The 18,295-nt window shown below is 41.5% G+C and overlaps 1 protein-coding gene across 3 annotated transcripts in view; it reads right to left on the bottom strand.

Annotated features, from left to right (window-relative positions):
* The window catches only part of LIN7A (lin-7 homolog A, crumbs cell polarity complex component), a 49,172-nt gene extending 34,773 nt beyond the window's left edge, over window positions 1-14,399 (bottom strand). The window contains exon 1 of one of the 3 annotated variants that reach the window (XM_018080853.2): window positions 14,063-14,399. In XM_018080853.2, the coding sequence (XP_017936342.1) occupies window positions 14,063-14,153 (91 nt within the window). In that variant the 5' untranslated portion in view covers window positions 14,154-14,399. Of the gene's footprint in view, window positions 1-13,325; window positions 13,358-14,062 lie in introns of those variants that run through there. The other 2 variants (XM_018080854.2, XM_029963652.1) reach the window with 2 other exon arrangements.
* Window positions 14,400-18,295: the final 3,896 nt, after the last annotated feature.

Raw genomic sequence — 18,295 nt, 5'->3', positions numbered from 1 at the left:
AATCACTCAGAAACACAGTGTTTCTTTACTCTGGTAAGTACTCTAGAATTAAGTTGTTGGGTTGTTCCCAAAACCAAAATACAGTGACCACTTGTTTACTATCAAGATAGAGAAGAGGTTTCTCATCTTCTGAGGGTCTTTCTATGCCTCATTCCTGTTAATTCTGGAGACTTTCACTGCATTACTATGCTAGTTACTAAGAAAAGTAAATGTAATGCATAAACACCATCCTTTGATACCTCAAAGAGTAAAACATCACTACAGATTGACAGTAAGGACACTCAGTAGGTCTCTAAAATATTCGCTAGCTTCACCATGGCACCATGGCATTACCGAATAATAACCCTGGAAGTTTTCAAGCTCCGTTCCATTGTGCTTGAAGACCTTTAGTTCTTCTTGAAGGTGAAGAATCTGTATGACATAACAGGTCCTTATAATTGTCAGTAGTTTTTCATTCCTCCAATACTTGCATTGAGGTTTAGTTATTCCTTTAAACTCATGAGAATACAATCCAGAATTCTTAATGTTATTTTGTCAACTTTTTATCATAATTCTCCAAGCCTACACAGGATGCTTTACTATATTTAGCAATCGTCTCCAAACATTATCAAATGACAGCAGGTAATCAATGGTTCAGAAACCAAAATTCTTAACCAAAAGTTAATTCATAATTCATAGCCAGCAGCCCTACTACATTGTATCAAACTATTTATATGGCTTCACGGTTAAAGCACCAGCTTCAGAAATATTTCAGTGTATATCTCTGGAAAATGCTCTGTATTACTAGAGCTCTGCTGTCAGCCACTGCTTTGTACAACATGGCAAGTCTTACTCTGGTATCAAATACCAGATAGTCCAATATGCTTCCATTCATCTCTTTGGTTCCTTACTATCAGCACAGTGTTCTCTCAAAATTCAGAAGCCCTTCCATTAATTGAATATATTTATTTAATCTAATCTGAAGAGTTCAGAAACGTTGAAGGAAAGAGTAGCCTTTTTTCCCATTTAAATTGATATAATTATCTTGCCCAAAATTTCATGCTAATCAGTAAGCATAAAGGTGTGCTTCACCATGGTAAATCACACTTGATGTGCAGGGAGCAAGGAGCCAAGCTGTTAAAAAACAGCAATGTTATTCCACACTTTATAGTATGCATCTGTGAGGTCTATTCAAATTATTTATAGCAAGAATAATACTACCACTGCTTTCATACTCTAGTTTAGTTGATATGGGTAGCATTTACAGATTTAATGCACTGTCACTTTACACTCCTGTGGTTAAACATTACAACGAATACACAAACAAGTATAACAAAGAACAACCATACAGAACTCTCATGATTTATCTTGTGGTGAGGGTTTCAAGCTGCCACACTTCTGATGCAGACATCAACAGCTTAGCAACTCACCCTACACTGCTGTTACAGTTAACACGGAAAAACAGACACTTTGAGGCTTTGATTCATCTGACCTATTTTAGATGAAATGAATCATACTCTGGGAGCGTCTGGTCCCTTTGTTGACCATAAAGGGAGACTAGATAATTACCTCAGATGTAAATGACTGCATCCTACATATCAGACATCTACAGTATGATGAAGCCCACTCTTACTGTCCAGATATACTGTGAACGAGTCATGCAAATTCATCTCCGTGTGGTCCAGGAGACGTCATACCTCAGAAGAGTTACATTTGACAAGAACAGTGTCATTACAAGGGAGGTCAATGCACTTTTAAGTTAAAGCTTTTTAAAATGCCTTAACTAATGATTTTATGGATTTCTTTTTCTTCTTGATGTATGAGAAAAATCAAGAAATCATGAGAGATAACTGAGTGTATGTCTGTCTCTCTCATTTTGCCTGATGTGAGATGACTGCCCTAAATGCCATTAACGGCATACCCCCATGGGTTTCTGCATACATTCCCCAACGCCTGGGACAGGCTCATTTGCTTTGGCTACTCATCAGACCTCGTTTTGGTCTACGTTTCGATATGTTTGAGCCGCACTTAGATTCTGTTTGGCTCTAGCTTCTCAAGCACATCACAGGCGTTCAAGTTCTCTGCTTCACTCCATTTCTCAGGCACAGAGCCTATGATCCAACTGCTGCACACCCCAAGGCAGTGTTATATACCATGAGTCTTCCCAGCAGCTTTGGCAGCCACACCTGAACATGATAGCAATGGTCTGAGACATTTTGCAAAATAACTTATAGAAAGGACACAGTTTATTTGCAGAGAAAGTAGTGCTACCTGTGATCCAAATATAGACAGCAAACTGTGTTGAGACCCCTCCACTCAGCATCCTCAACACCACCAACACTCCTCAGTGCTCTCTTCAAACACTGAAATACTGACATTTCAGGCATACTGCTCCTGAATACTCTGCTTAGCTCATTCAACATTCAAAAGGTTCCCTTAAATGAAAAAATATGCTCCTGTGTTCTCTGAACCTCACAATGTCTACAATTTCAACCCCCTTCTTACCCTACTAAGTTTTAACAAGTGATTTCTGTTCTTACCCTCAGCTAGGGATTACCATAGCCTCAACCTACCATGAAGGCCAGCTGGGAGAACTATATTTGCTTTACTTGGGTCAATTTTCTTAGCATATTCATTACTGTACACAGATAAAGCTAGTCCAGTTTTTTCCTTGAGCCTTCATATGACTGATGTAAATCAAAGGAACGTCTTTGTCAGCAATTTCAGATTTTGTTTGCTTGTGCATGTGTGAGATTGATCTACAGAGTACCTAAAACTATTACGAGTTCCACAGATACTTAGAGAAAGTGGTTTGGTACTGACATATTTTCAGTGCTGATTTTTAGAGAAATAACAACAAATCACAAAACAGTAAAGACTGAATTAATGGGTAATTTAGGATTGATTCAATAAGATGAATTTCACTGGATTAATTCAAGCCATTATTGAAGAGCAATAATGCAATTAGAATTTTCAAAGATAAACATTTAAAATTAACCTTAAAACCTAATAATTTTTAAACACTGGTATGATTTTTGTTCTTCCAAATTATTAGTTTCATTGCAATCTCTAAAGCAATCAGGATGAGAAGGTGCATAAATATGAGTTTGAAATTTTTACTAGAAGATTTTGCCATCTGTGAGAAAGATGAAACTACAGCTACACCAGCCCTTTACATTTGACAGTACACACTGCTTTGTATAGAAGGCATTGAACATAGCATCAGTGTGAAAACAAGATATGAAATGATCCTTAAAGTGAAAAGATCAAAACATAAAGCTGAAAATGGATATAGAAGAGCATTGAAAACTATGGTATTTTCTCACACAGTACTTAAAACAGAATGTCAAGATTTTTCACCTGAATTACCTCTAGAGAAAAGGGAAGGGAAGGTAAAATTCCTTTTTTTTTTCCTTTCCTTTCTGTGTAGTTTTGACTTTATATTGCTTAATCACATCTGCTCTTTGTGATCATAACTAGGATTTATAGTTAGTTGTTCACCGCTGAATAGAACAGATGAGACATGATTTTGATCCTTTCTTTTTGCTTAGGTACATGTGGCTACAAATATGTTACCAAAAGACCACAGGTTTTTTAAAGTTTATTTTGTGTTCAAATAAGTATTATTTATATAAGGAATATATAAGTATATATTAATTAACCCTTGCTTCCTGAAGGAAGTAGGGTATTTTGTAGTTTCAGACTTTGTGTTATTTAAATTCTCAGTCTTTCCGAAAGCATTTTTTTAAAAAGGAGAGATTGCATGTGTTTAAAGCAGTTATCTGCCTACACAGGACATGTAAAACAGTGTTCTGTCTGACTTCTTAAAACTATGAAATAACAAGAAGAAAATCCTTTGAAGCAAAGCTATAATTCCCTGAGAAATTCAGTATGATGAAAACACCTGGCTTCCTCAGCTGACACCGTTCACCATGCTGGAGTGAAGCTCCTTTAAACACTAGACAAAAGCACTTTGGACACTTGGCTGGAACTGGAAATGTAAATACTTTAGAGGTTCTGATCCCAGATTAAACGAAAAAGAAAGGGCTGATATACTAATATAACCCAAAGACTCTACTTAGACAGAATACTTACTTTGGTGTTTTAAACCACAAGTATATAGAGAAAAAAATCAAAATCAGCGAAGGAATTGAAAATTTGACTAAGCTAGAGGCAGAAAACAGAAATAATTACCAGTAATAACGTTGCCTGAACAAAGAAAAACAGAATAAAAAACAATATGCTTTTCTCTTAGCTAAAATCCATTCTCTTGCTCCCTTGCCTAAGCAAAAGCAAGTATTTATACACCCTCTGTAAGCATCACAAAACAAAACTATTTGCCATATGGGCAACCTCATGCCTTTTCACGCTGCTACTTCCAGCGTGTGTTTTTATTCTGCATCACAGATATTTTTGTTGGCAGGTAAGAAGACAGGAAGAGGGGGAAAAAAAGGCCCCAACAGGTGTCTCGCAAAAGGAGGTAGGGTTAACTTAGGGATGCTAATTCTCCTTCACAACAGGCACTATGTTCAAGCCAAAGCAGTAACTCTCACTTTTTTCTCTGTTTGCATGTCATTACTAGACTCTCCTGCTGCCTCCCCTCAGTTATTATCTCTCCAGCTAATCTTAGTCTTAAATCTTTTTATGTTATTACCAGAAAGATGAGAAAGATGGCCATGGGCAACCGGCAAGCGTACATAGTGACAATACAAACTGTCACTTGAAGTCTCGGATCACAATTTTATCTTCTGTTTTTCTAGCTGGCTTGAGAGTCTGATGAGACAACAGTGAAAAGATGTCATTTGTGCAAAACAATGGATGCAACATAGTCATTATGTACACATAGCAAACACTTTATCTGTAGGTTCAGGTAATGAGAAGAGACTTAATATTCTCTCTTAAATTTTAGTGGATTTAAGGATATTGCTTTTTGCAGACTGAATCCCTCTGGTACCTGGCTACATACTAGTCATTTCTCAGGAAAGGAAAAAAACTTGTTCTTTGGAAGTGTGTAGCTGAAAAGCTACAACAACTAGAAGAAAGCAATATAAATAAAATCCTTTGTTAATAAATGCCCACAAAACAAGGCAGCACAGACACACTGTTGGCAGATTTCAACAACTGACCACTGTTAGCTTTCAAATTTGAAACAAGTATGATCTTTGAAGAAAACTGTGACTATTGAATTGCTGCAGCAAGTTACGAACAAAACCTTGAAACAGAAAACCCCTGTGAGAAACAGAGAGCTCACTGTCACCTTTGCAGTTCTGTTGCTTGGTGTCCTACATGTTGAATGATCCCGAGAATTGGAACAGCAGTATTGGAACTCTTCTCAGGTTGCAGCTTGATTTTTCAAGGTGTCTACCTAAGATATGAGTGGTTTTGACAACTTTGACATGGTTGTACCATTAGGATGCAAAAGGTACTGTATAAATTAGTAGTGACTTATAGCTATCACTGTCAGGTTACAAGACTATTAGCTACAGAGGGGTTCAGACGTCCAACTACCCCTTTTTCCAAAGGCTGCTTCATAGATTTTAAAGCCATCATGCCCTCTTCAAGTTTCTCTGGCCTGTCTCTGTATAACAAAGAACAGCTATATTATTCTTTTGCTCCTGTGTTGATTCAGTAAGTACTGATTCACAAAAACACTGCTGCCAAATCTATTGAAAAGTGGAGATGATGATATATAAATTTCTGAGGGCTTAGACTGCTGCTGATGGCCATAATTATCCACCTAATCTGTTTCAAGTACATTCTTCCCCAATGCTTAACTGATTGTAGGGGAATTGATACCTTAAGGTCCAGGAGATTTACTTTTTTCAGAAAACACGTCTGAAATAGAAAATTAAAGAGGGTGTAAAGGATTAGTGATTAAACATGGGCTTTTATTGAAAAGAACTAGTAAAAATACAACTGCTGTTCAGGAGAAATAAATTAAGAGCCTCTTTGGCAATGCTCTTCCTTATACAATTATCCTTGTTTGTAAAGAAACAAAATCAATGCTTTGATGCTCTATGTATTCATGGATACTTCACTGTTCCATCTTTTAAACAGTAAAGAATCATTCTCCCATCTCTTCAATCTCTTTAATCTCCGATTAAGATTTTTTCATCTCTTTTTTTCTTACAATTATTAGTAAAGTAGCAGTAGGGTAACAACATATTATGAGAAGCTGTGTGCATTTCCCGGCAGCTTAGCTGAGTTGCATTTGAGAAATCTGACATTTATTTAACCTCTCTGTTTTGGACCCTGGTAATACAAGTTCTCAAATATGTACATACATCTCCCTCTGTATTTAACATATCTAAGACCCAACCTTGTGCTTTATACGCTTAGGAAAACGTTATTATATGTAAATGTGTATTTATTAATCAAATTTTCTCATCTGAATAGAGAATTAATAATTGAATGTTTCTCATTCAGAGGCTGGCTCTCCAGCAAATATCTCAAAATAAGATTAGCTTTGAAAATGCCTGGATTTATACATATATGTACAGTTCATAGCACATTAGTAAATAGTACTTTTGCAAAAATGCATCATGTGAAACAAATTAACTGCATGTGATAGAAGGCAGACTCACAAATTTACAGTTATATGCTTCTCAAAACACCATCTGCCTTAACTTGATTTCCCTTAAATCCTTAACTTCTCATTATTTGTGCTTCTAATGAGCAATTGAAATTGATAGTTCTACCTAATTCATATGTCGAATTCTATTGCACTACCTACAGGAACAGTATTTTGTATTTAATAACACGGAGACAAAAACTCGTACTTATATTTTTTGCGCTTGCATGAGGGTCATCTATGTTAAGGAGAGACGGGCACATACGTGTCCTGAAACAGTGAAATTATCCTCTGCATAAAGCTGATGACTTAGCTTGTCACAGCTTTTAAAAAGCTTTCTTTCTAGTAACATCAGAGAAGTCCAAACCAAGCAATAGGACAGAATTAAGAAAATTGTTTATTTACAGTTACATCTAGAGACGAATTTTTTTTTTCTATAGTTACACAAATGTCTCTCAGACATCAGTGTGAAACTAAAGTTTGTAGGATCTAGTACAGGGATGTTATTTAGAAAACAAATTCTTCTTTTTCAATATTATATGCAAATAGAGAATATACATTTACAATATACAAAAATACGATCCCTTGTGCTTTCTAATCACCAACTTGATGCAAATGGTGAATCCTGCACCTGTGCAGGGGCCTGTCATAGCCTCTATCCCCTTCACTCAGCTGCAGGAGCAGGTTCCCTTAGAGGTGTCAGAAGCAGGACACAGACAGGCAAGTTCAGCTTACCATTTTGCTCTATGCAGGATAAATTCAGATAGATTAAAATGATTAATTCTCTGCTATCATGTCTAAAGAACATTTTTATCCTGACAGAGCAGGACAAACTCAAGGTCCCTGCATAGCCATCGGTTGGCCACAAGCCTCGTTACTCTTTCAAAGGTGTCTCACAAACTTGTTCTGACCACACATCCTGCTTCTCCAATTCTGTCTTCCTATCAGTTACACGTTTCTGAGGGAAAGTTGACTGGAAATTTAAGGTATTCCCCCTTGACACTCCACAAAGGTGACAATGTTAAAAGTTGGCATGTGTTTTGTAAAAGATGCTTCTGTGTGTCTGCATACAGGTGCAGGTCTCTCTCAATCTCATTGTCACTGGGCATCACTCTGGGCTGAAAGACAGGGCCCCACCTATAAGGGGGAGCCCAACCAAAGGGATGTGCTCCTGTGGGTGCCCAGCCGCCTCAGGCACATCTCACCTGGCACAGAGCTCCCATGCTGCCATGTACCCCAGCACCTCTTCAAGTGAGGACCGTACTGCCAGAGACATTTAAGCTGGACATGTGCATTTAGCTTTTAAAACTGTGTATTTTTACTCCACTCATGAACATCAGAGATGACACGTAGACAGGTACTTGCTCCTACTCCAGCTCCAGAGTTCCAGGTGGCACAGCTGAACTACATTTAACTAACCAAAACTTCAAACACACAGACCTTCATAAAGTGTCCCAGTCATCACCCACAAACCACTCTCTCCATCTGCTTAACTTATTCCATCCTTTAATAAAAATGCATTTAAAAATCAAATAAATGTTGATACACTGATGTAAAAAACCCAAGCATTTCAGTCTGTGACTAGAACTGTCACTTTCGTCCTGTCCCTACAAACAACAGTCCTTTTTTCTTTTACTTGGAAGAATTAATTTGGTTATTTATACATCCTCAGTTGGCATATGAAGTGGAGATACGTTAGACTTAAAGTGTGCGGCACTTGCAGAAGTATTTTTCAATTTTAGCTGAAGAGCAAGAGAAGACATCCCCATGACAGACAGGCAGCCAGGCAGGGAGCAGCACATCACTTAGCACTGCTCCACAGGGCTTCACCCTGGGTGACAGAGATCTGCTCCCCCGTCAAGGACTGTATTTCACACTTTATGAATCTGATTTTCTCTTCCTGATGAGTATGTTGGGTTTTTTTTCCAAGATAGTACACATTACAATAATGGATGCACAGTCTACTGCAACTTATGTTCGATACAATTTTCGTTGTGTACATATATATAGGCACAGATGGGGAAAAAAATTCCCCATTTATGTAGTCAAAAGAAAAATGACAAGAAGAGAGGAGGAGGAAGGAAGGAGGAATACTCTAGCAAGTACCTATGTATATTACTGCTCAGGCACCATCTGATACCACATCTGATGGAGTCTGTCTAATATCTCTAAAAGCTGATGGCAATTCCAAGTCCATTCATACTCTTATTTATTGTCACTGAACACAGTGCTTTATATAGTATTTTCAGGAAGTTTTGGAACACTCACTCCACTAGAAAAATATTTGCTTGAATTCATAAAAACCAACAGAACTCAGTTAGGCATTACAGCCAAACAGCAAGAAGTCTTTCCAGTTTCCAAGAATGTATTTGAAAGCAAGAGAAATTTGGTTGTCAATAGCCAGTAGATATGACCTTGTTATGAAACTTCACAGGGATTAAAATATCAGCACTGTATATTCAGTCTATTCAAGTTTCTTCTTTCATCCTCAGTCAAATGAAGAAGTGAAACCATCAGTGACATGAATAGTACCTATATAGGGAAAAACATAGTAAGACATGGATTACTAACAAAAGGCAGTTGAAAGTCCTGCTTCATATGAAAAGATATTCCCTTGTTCTTAATCACGAGATGGTCTTTGCACAGGCTAATTGTATATCTTCAAAAACAAGAACGACTTTTGAAAAGTGCCCTTTTAAAGCTGCCACTTTCATGATCCTATGCGGAGGAACTGGGACTGAAGTTTTGCAGCAATCTGAGAAAATACATGGTCAGTTTTCTTTCAAAGCAGATTTTCATCTTGAAAGGAAGAACACGAGTAAAATTCGAAGTAAAATACGTTTTATGAAAAATTTGCCAGATGTTTGACCAAATAAAGAAGTTCAGATAGGAAAATCTACAGTGCATAGCTAGAAAGATGTCTCCTTCAATTTGCAGGCCTCCATATGACCACTCCTGAAGTGTATGCCAAGGGCAGCACAGAAATCTATTGCCTCCTAATGTTATTTCTGGGAGTGTAATGGTACTTGTAGACAATACTTCCATTAGACTGTGCTAGCACACTCTTTAAGCGACCCCACCCACAAGCTTCCTTTAATTTCTCATTGCTTATAACGTGTACCTGCAGCACACAGGAATACACAGGAGGTCCTCAGATAACCATAAGGAGACTAAGCTGGCTGGGGTAGATGACACTGCACTTGGAGAAAAGCAGAACACTGTCGCTGGATGCGTATGCAGCATCTGAGACAACATCAAGCTGGTGAGGTGCCGACTGTCACAGGGCAGCAGAACAGAGGATTAGAGGAGGAAATCGGGTTGCTGAACAGTGAAAATGGATGAAGATTACAGGCAATGCATAGAGCAATGGAGTTAACTGCACCAGGGCTTTGAGAAGAGCAAGGCAACAGAAGGCAGCATCCAAATGAGACCTGGGACCCTGGATAATAAAGGCAAAGGCAGCAACTGCCGGTCATGGGGAAGGGTGACACAACACCTCTGTGGAAGACAAAGGACATTATGAAGAGAGGCAAAGGCAGCAAGATATGATGAGCAGTATGCCAATATAAATAATTAGTGTTGGAAAAATGCCAACTAACTGAACCAGGGCTGTCTGTAAACAGTGTCAACAAAATTCTTACTAAAGACATACCTGTGGAAGAAGTCAAAAACAACTGTATAGGTGCTTCTAAACATTTCTCTTTTGTATTGGAGTGAATGGAGGTAAATTAAGCTGGGAATCTTTTAAAAATCCATAACCCTGAACATAAAATGAAATAAAAAAAGAAAAAAAGAAAAAATCCCAACTTTGCATTTTTTTACTTATCATTTTATGAAAGACATGTAACTGTCTCAACCTGGAATAAGATATAGCTCTCAACAACTTCAGGGTTTAAGCGTTGAATTGGCCAAAAATATTCCCCCAGTTAGCTCCGATGAACACCGGAGATTACTGATGGCGTGGTATCAATTCAGGATGCAAGACATTTGCAATAAAGGTAGGAAGGGTGCACTTTCTTATGGAGAAGACTTATTTGGCTGTTGGAAGATTTATTTTGCTGCTGTACTCAGCAGGCGGGCACTTTCCCCTCCCAAAGCTGCCCAATGCTTGGGGCCACCCTTCCCTAAATGGTACCACTCATAGCTTGCACTGCTTGATGTTTCCTGCCCGAAACAGCTGCTGATTTCTTCCCCTCCTCCCAGTAGAGCACCACACAAAGATCAGGTAAAAGCCTTTGAGATTAAATTGTAAGTGATTAAAATTTCCATTATTTTGTGAACTTGTTCTACATATTAAAGAGCCCTAATGGAACTTTCACACATTTGTGCAGGTAGAAAGGCACATGATGATAGGAATTAAGGAAATTAATTCCTGTGCTTTGGACAGAAGTAATCTTCCAGAATGTAATTGGCTTTCAATCATTCATATACAACATGCCCTTCACCTTTAAATGGTAATTCATTTTATCAGAGGTTTTGAATGCCATTTACATCAGGCTTTAAGAAAGCTCCCATCTATGTAGCAGAATACAGTGAATATGTTTTGTCCAGGAGGAGACCACGTCAGAGGGTAATTCAGATTTCTAATGTATGTATCCCTATGATGTTTTACCGTTTCTGTGGCCCTTAACAAGGAGGAATGCACAACGTGTCCTGGATAGACATGAAGCAGCAATTCCCCCAGCACCACAAGGCTAACAACACCACCTCTCCTGAAACACTCTCTTATTTTCTTACTATGCTGAGCTCTGCGTGGGACATGGCAAAACAGATATGAGCATACAAGACTTTTCAGGGCTGTGCCTTGATTACAGCAGAGCTGTGCAAAGCACAGTGATGGTAAACATAGCTTGTCTGCTTTAACAAAAGTAACAGGAATCTGGAAAATCTCACCATCTATAACTTTCCTTCTCCTGTGGCTGTGAAAGAAAGACTACAGTGGAAATATCTGGAAGCACTGGGCTTGGTCTAGTTGCTTCTGGAGTTGCTTCAGCCCACCCTCTACAGCTGATGTAACAGCAACATGTTACAGGTGATGAAGTGTATCCCTCTGACAAAAGGGCCGTCTGCAAGCCAGGTGCGGTATTTAAATCTATTTCCTCTTGCCTGTATTTTCGTTTTGCACATCACATCCTATCATTCTGTGATGTTTTATCTCACTCAAACTAATATCAGCCCTGGCTGACAACCAAGGAGACTGTAATGCTGACATCCCTGCCAAATGGTTAGGCATGTCCTGGACACAGACAACAGATGCTTATATTTAAATTTGGACTAATTTGCATTTTTGTGTATTGTGGAATTTTTAAAGCATAGGTTTAGTAACGAAAAGGAGTGTATAATTCTGAAATAGCAATAATTTCCTTTGAAAAGCCAGGTTTGCTAATGGATTGCCATCTGTTCAACCCTTTGCCAGAAAATAGATTTGTCCTGCTTACTGAAAACAGTATTAGGGTGAAACTGTAGATTACACAGTGGATTTCTGAGCAGTTTAATTTAAAGTGCAGGCTAGCACTTTGCTATTTCAGTAAAAATAACTTCAGATTCCCCCTTTCTACTAATGCTGGAATTCAAGCCCAGAAAACTGTATTTAGAGTACTTTGTGGGCTGTTTTGCTCTCAGTTGGGTTCTAGAAAAGGTGCCTACCTCTCCTTTATCATTTTGAAACTGAGTTTGTGTTTCTTTTGTGCAGGATTTACAGTAAAAAATCTCTCTTACTTTGAAAACCCATCTTAGTCCTCTAAAAAACCCCCACAAACATTTAAAACACCAAGGCACTGACCTCAATTATGCTTTTGAGAGTACAAAATTTTTAGAGGCTGGGTGCCTCTTGGAGCCTCTGGATGCAAGTGAGGAGGAAGGATACTGCTGCAATTCAGGATGCTGCACTGGGAGCTGTTGGACCTCTCTACTCAATGGAACGGTAGGAGCAAAAAAAATCAGAATGGTAAGTTACTCTTCTCTGTAACCCACGGAAACCTAATGACGTTTCTCCTAAGCCTTGTTACAGGGACAAATCCACTGCAGGGGAGAGGTTCAATTTTTACAGCCCGGAGGCAAAAGTTGAATTGTAACATAACTTCGAGATTTCAGCATCCTCTTACGCTACCTGTATAAGGTTACTGACACGGGCTCAAGGCTATCCAAGCACCCCCCGCGCTCTCTACCCAGACCGAGTAACTGTCGACGGAGATACGCAGAGCCGCTCTTTTGTAGGGTAACATCATTACCGTCGCCGAGCAGAGGACTTGCAATCACGATCTCTTCCTCGCACACCCTACACCCCCGTGCAAGCCCCCCAAAAAGCCGCATTTTGCCGGCAAACGACGCTCCCGTCGAGAGGTTCGGGCTCCTGACTCGCTGCCGAACGGCGCTGCCCCACCACCGAGCATCCCCCGCCCAGCCACCTGCAGGGTGGCGCGCGGGGGCCTGGGCGCCGAGCACGCGGGGGCGCGACGGGAGCCCCAGCAGGGCGGGACAGCAGAGGCGCACAAGGAGCGTCTCCGGACCGGAGCGCTGGCGCGTCCGCCCACCGCCGCGCTGCGGGGCGGATGCCCAGCCCTATCGCGGTCTCTGCCGCTCAAGTTATTGCCTCGGGCCACCCTTCTCCGCGCAACTGAGCCCGCGGGAAGGCGCTCCCCTAGGCCGCCGCCAAGCGACTCCGGCTAAGTCGCGGGCGGGCGCGCGCGCAGCGCCGGCCGGTGGGGCTGCGGGCAAAGCCCGCTGGCGTCGCGGTGCCTCCCGGCAGGGGGCGGACGTGCGCAGCCGCGCTACTCTGTCCAGCGTGAGCGGCTGGCTGTCAGTGTCGCCATGCGCGGCGGGGCTGGACCGATTGACAGCGCGGCTGCCGGCCGGCGTGGCGTGGCGGGAAGGGAGGCTGGGCAGGGAGGGGGCGAGGAGGAGGGTGGCGTTCGTGGGAGGAGGATGGCGCGAGCGGGGCGGAGAAGGGCCCAGGGGAGGGGGCTCATAGCATCACGGGCCGACCGCGATTGCTGGCGGGCGCAGGGCGGCGCCGGCGGGCCCGGCGCGGGCTGCGGCATCGCTGCAGCACCGGACCGGGCCATTGCGGGTGCCCCCGCCTCAGCCGCGCTCGCTGGGCAAGAGACCGGGCACCGCAGCAGCCGGGCTGTGCGGCGGGGGGGCCGGGTCCCGTCGCGGTGCAGCGGCCCGGGATGCCGCATGCAGTCGCCGGAGGGAGAGAGCAGGGCGAGGCGCAATGCCTCCGGCAGACGCCGCAGGGCGGGGAGGAACCGGCGGGGGCGATCTGGCGCCCGGCCTCGACTGGGGCGGGGGCGGCGGGGCGGCTGCCGTGCTGGCTGTGCCGGCCTCGTTGTCGTTGCGCGCCGCCCGTGCAGTGCCGTCCCAGGGCTGGGCTGCAGGCAGCGGCACGGGGGGCCGTGTGCATGGGTGAAGCCCTGCTCCGAGGGCTGACTGCGGGCGAGGGAAATCCGCGTGCGGAGCCGGGAGAGGCGGTAGCTGGCGCTGTGCAGGGCCTCGGATTAAGGGACATACCATGTAGCGGCCCTTTTGGATGGATCAAGACGTCGGCCTCATCACCAGTCCGGCCATCACCTCTTTTTAAGTGCTGCGTGCGGCCGGCCATCCTCAGTAAACCCAGCGCACCCAGCACTCTGCACTGCCAGGGGCTGAGTCCTCACATTTGCAGAGCGCGAGGTTGGTCACAGACACGTGGTGGCTCATCACCTCTTGTAAATGTAGCTTGTGTGAGCCTGGAGACCTCCGCAGAAGACCATCCGCGAAAGGTGGAATTTCACACTGGAGCTCTGCGAGGTTTGCCGGCAGCTTTCTGGTTGTCTACCCTTGTCCACGTGAAGAGAAAGGAAGGTGGTCAGCTGCCATCCGAGAAAGGCTGGCACTGCGGCAGAATCCCACTGAGTTTCTGCTGCTTTCTCTGTGGTGGACAGTGGTGTAGAGAAATATATGACTCAGTGAAGAATGGTGTCCTCTTTAACTATTGCCCTGTGAAGCACCTGTGGTCTTGTGTTTACCTAAGGAGCACTGGGATAGGGTGGAGTGTCACTCTAAAGGGAAAGGTAGCATTGTTCCCCATTGAGTTTTGACATACCACAGAGAACTAAAGTGCAGCAGTTCAAGGTTGCACATCAATAAAAGCTTTAGCTGCGAGGGTATTTAAGCGCTACTGTAGATAATTAGGGAAGCTGTGGAAAATTTGCCATTAAAAGTTTTCAGAGCAGATTAAAAATACATTTGTTTGTTTTAAAATTAGAAAAATTTAAAATATATATGTAAATATGAACCACCTATTTCTTCTGATAAACTGAATTCAACACAAATTTCTCTAATTAATAACAGTAAACAGTAGCCTGTTTAGTTATCTTGGCAAAAAATATTTCAATTAACTAAAATATCAGAGAGAAATCAGTTCCTGACAAACAGTTTTTGAAATCAAAATTAAAATAAGGATTTTTATTATGCAAATTTTACATACCTGCATAGAAACTGGATTGACATAAAATGTGATAACCCCTCTTAAGTAGTCACGTTAGTATATATTGGATTTTAGTCCCAAACGGAGAAGAAACACACATTTGGAGCTATAGCAACCTAATGCGACAACACTGAAACTGTTATGACACTTGAAAAAACTTTATTACAGATAAAAAAGTGTCTTTAAATAATATTAAGAACAAGATGCCAAGTAAATTAGCCAACCAAGTAGCTTTCCGTATAGAAATTCATAACCCTCAGACTTGCCTTATTAAAGTGCCATCTTGCAAACAGACATTTTTAAGCAAAATACTGTTCAGAGTAACTTTTCCGCCAATAAACTTTTTAAAAAAGTAGAACTTTAGAAAAATCAATGTTTGGGCTTGAGCAGGGTGCCTGTGGAAAGCAGTAAGCTTTGTCTGGGTTTATCCTTTTTTATCTACCATTGGTCAGATTTTGTGTGTCACAAGGACTAATTGGCACTTGGATGAGAGACTTGAATGGAAGTATTAGCTGCACTCAAGGAAGATGAAAAGCAGCATTTGCTGAAATTAAGCATTTTCTAATCGGCATAGCTGCATAGTTAATTCTCAAGAACATTAAAGACCGAGCTGAGGAATACTTTTAAGCAGCTGAACTGGAAAAATTGCAGAAGTTGTACAGCTGAATTCGGCAACTGGAGAAAGGGGTGGAATGAGGCAGGGAGCTGTGCAGTAGCTCTTGCTTTGCCAACTCCCAGGAGAAACAGTGGGCTCTAATAGCAAAAGTTAGCAGTCAAAAAGAATGAGTGCCAGCCAGCCTTCTCTCTTAGAATGTGTATCTTTTTGGACATAATCAACTGGTCTGACTCTCAGTCTTCTTGTTGGTTCCTTGGGCTGTATTGGAGCTTTTAATTCAATATCACATGTTGTTTACTGAACCAATGAAATTAGACTGAATTAACAGATTTTATATCTGTTATGTGGATTATAAACTGGTTTACTGACATATCTCTGACAAGTAGTCAGTGGTCAGGTGCCAGTGAGAAAGGCTATTGCTAGTAACGTGCCTGTAGACTTTTTCTGGCTAAATTTTTAAACAAAATTCAGTATTTTGTTCCAACACCTAAAATGTGGCTTCCATGGCTATGCTTTTAGGTAATACAGATTATATATTAAAAAAATAACCATGAAAGTGGGTAAACGTTAAAAGACCTCTAGAGAGGCTGTGAAATGAACTTGGCTGAGAAAGGACCTGGGCAACGCGTTCCTACTGTGACAGTACCCTGGCTTTGAGCAAGAGATTATACTGGACATTTTTCAGGTCCTTTTAAACCTAAATTATTATATGGTTCTCTAGTAAACTGTCCAAATTACTAGTAAGAATTATCTAAATAGCTGGATTCAATTGTTAGATTTTTAAAAATATTGTGGTTTAGTGCTCCTGCAAGTAAGTGATGAGGAATGCAATAGTTACTTCCAGGACTGGAGATTGTTTTGAGGAGGAGTGTTCTTCTGTAGCAGGTTCAGTGTAAGTTCTTGATTTGCTGTTGCCAAAAGGGCTAATTCAGTCCTTAAAATATGTAAATGAGGAATGGCAAATACATACAGGGAAATGATCTTTCTTGTGTACTTAGCATCCATAAAACAACTGGCCAGAATACTGTATCTAAATCTGATGTTTGCCTTCCAAGACAGAAAATCAGCTTTGACTTGAGATTTAAGGACCTCAGACAAAGTTAATCAAAGAAAAGGGTAAGAAGGAAATTAATTACTATGTGTAGGAAGAGGCATAATAGTGGAGGGATTTATAGTCTTTAAATTTGTAGTCTTGTGACATAAGGTGATCCCATGACTGGAAGTTTAACAAATGCAACCTTGAGTAAGCTGTGCTACTTTAGCAATGAGGATAACATAGGGACCAATTACTCACGGTTGCTTGAAATCTTAACAAAAATCAGAGGTTTTTCTAAATGGCTTGTTTTGTTCTAACTTCTGAAGAAAATAGAATGGCTGAGGTACTCAGGAGGTTAGATGAGATAATGAATGTGATCTATTGCTCTCATGACTTTTATGACCCTTTGGCTTCCCTCAAGAATTAGTGCTACAAGGGCCAGAGAATTATTTCTACACAGCACGGTGCAATGCAATATAGGAAAACCCAGCACAACTCTGAATGCACTCATTGGCTGCCAGAGTAGCACATCTAAGCTTTGCATGGCATAATTCATAGAACCATACAATGGTTTGTGTAGTAAAGGACCTTAAAGATCATCTAGTTCCACCCCCCCCATGGTGAGGGTCATCTTCTGCTAGACCAGGTTGCTCAAAGCCCAATCCAACCTGGCCTTGGATGGGCTAGGGATGGGGCATCCACAACTTCTCTGGGCAACCTGTTCCAGTTTCTGACTAACCTCATAGTGAAGAAATTTTTTCTAATATGTAAGCTAAAACTGCCCTCTTTCAGTTTGAAGTTGTATCACTACATGCCCTTGTGAAAAGTCCCTCTCCAGCTTTCTTGTCAGCCTGTTTTAGGTACAGGAAGGTGACTTGCGGAAATAAACCCCAAAGCTCACAAAGAGTATTGAAGCAGGTATGTTTATTTACAGCGCCAGGTGCATGGGGAATAATTTTGCCAAACATGCACACCTATTGTCTTTGTTCAACCTTTTTTATGTGATACAATGTTACATATGCATTAGCTAGGTCAGCAAATTCCTGAAAATTGGGAGGGGAAATCATTAACATACACCACATCTATAACTCCACCTTGGAACGCCCCTTGGGGGTCTTCACTGAGGGTCTTTTGGATGAACTAAGATGCCTTCCTTGGCTCTGACCTTTTCAACTTTGCAGGGAATGCTGAGGTGGCACTGGCCACTCACCTCAAAACTGGTTTCATCTTGTCTCCTTCTCTCAGAGCCCCCCTTTATCAGTCTTCAAGGTCTCCCTCAGAGCTCCTTATCACAACTCCAAGGCCTCTGTTTCTGCTAGAATCCTTATTATAAAGTTAACCATATCTTGTCTGTAAGTTAGCATAGGTGAGCAAGGCCCTATTCTAATTTAACAGTATTCTATCTAAAAATTAACTCTAGCAAGCAACTAGGCTACAATCTTTTATCACCACTTTATATTTTAATCACCCCTTATCAAAGGACCTATAAGGTCTCCCCAGAGCCTTTTATTCTCTAGGCGGAACAGCCCCAATGCTCTCAACCTGTCTTCATAGGAGAGGTGTTCCAGACCTCTGATCATCTTCATGGTACTCCTCTGGACTCACTCCGACAGGTCCACGTTC

The sequence above is a fragment of the Manacus vitellinus genome, unplaced genomic scaffold, assembly GCF_001715985.3.
Source record: "Manacus vitellinus isolate BGI_N305 unplaced genomic scaffold, ASM171598v3 scaffold_5_pilon, whole genome shotgun sequence".
In the NCBI taxonomy this organism is placed as follows: Eukaryota; Metazoa; Chordata; class Aves; order Passeriformes; family Pipridae; genus Manacus; species Manacus vitellinus.
This window is presented reverse-complemented; position numbering and strand designations above follow the sequence as displayed.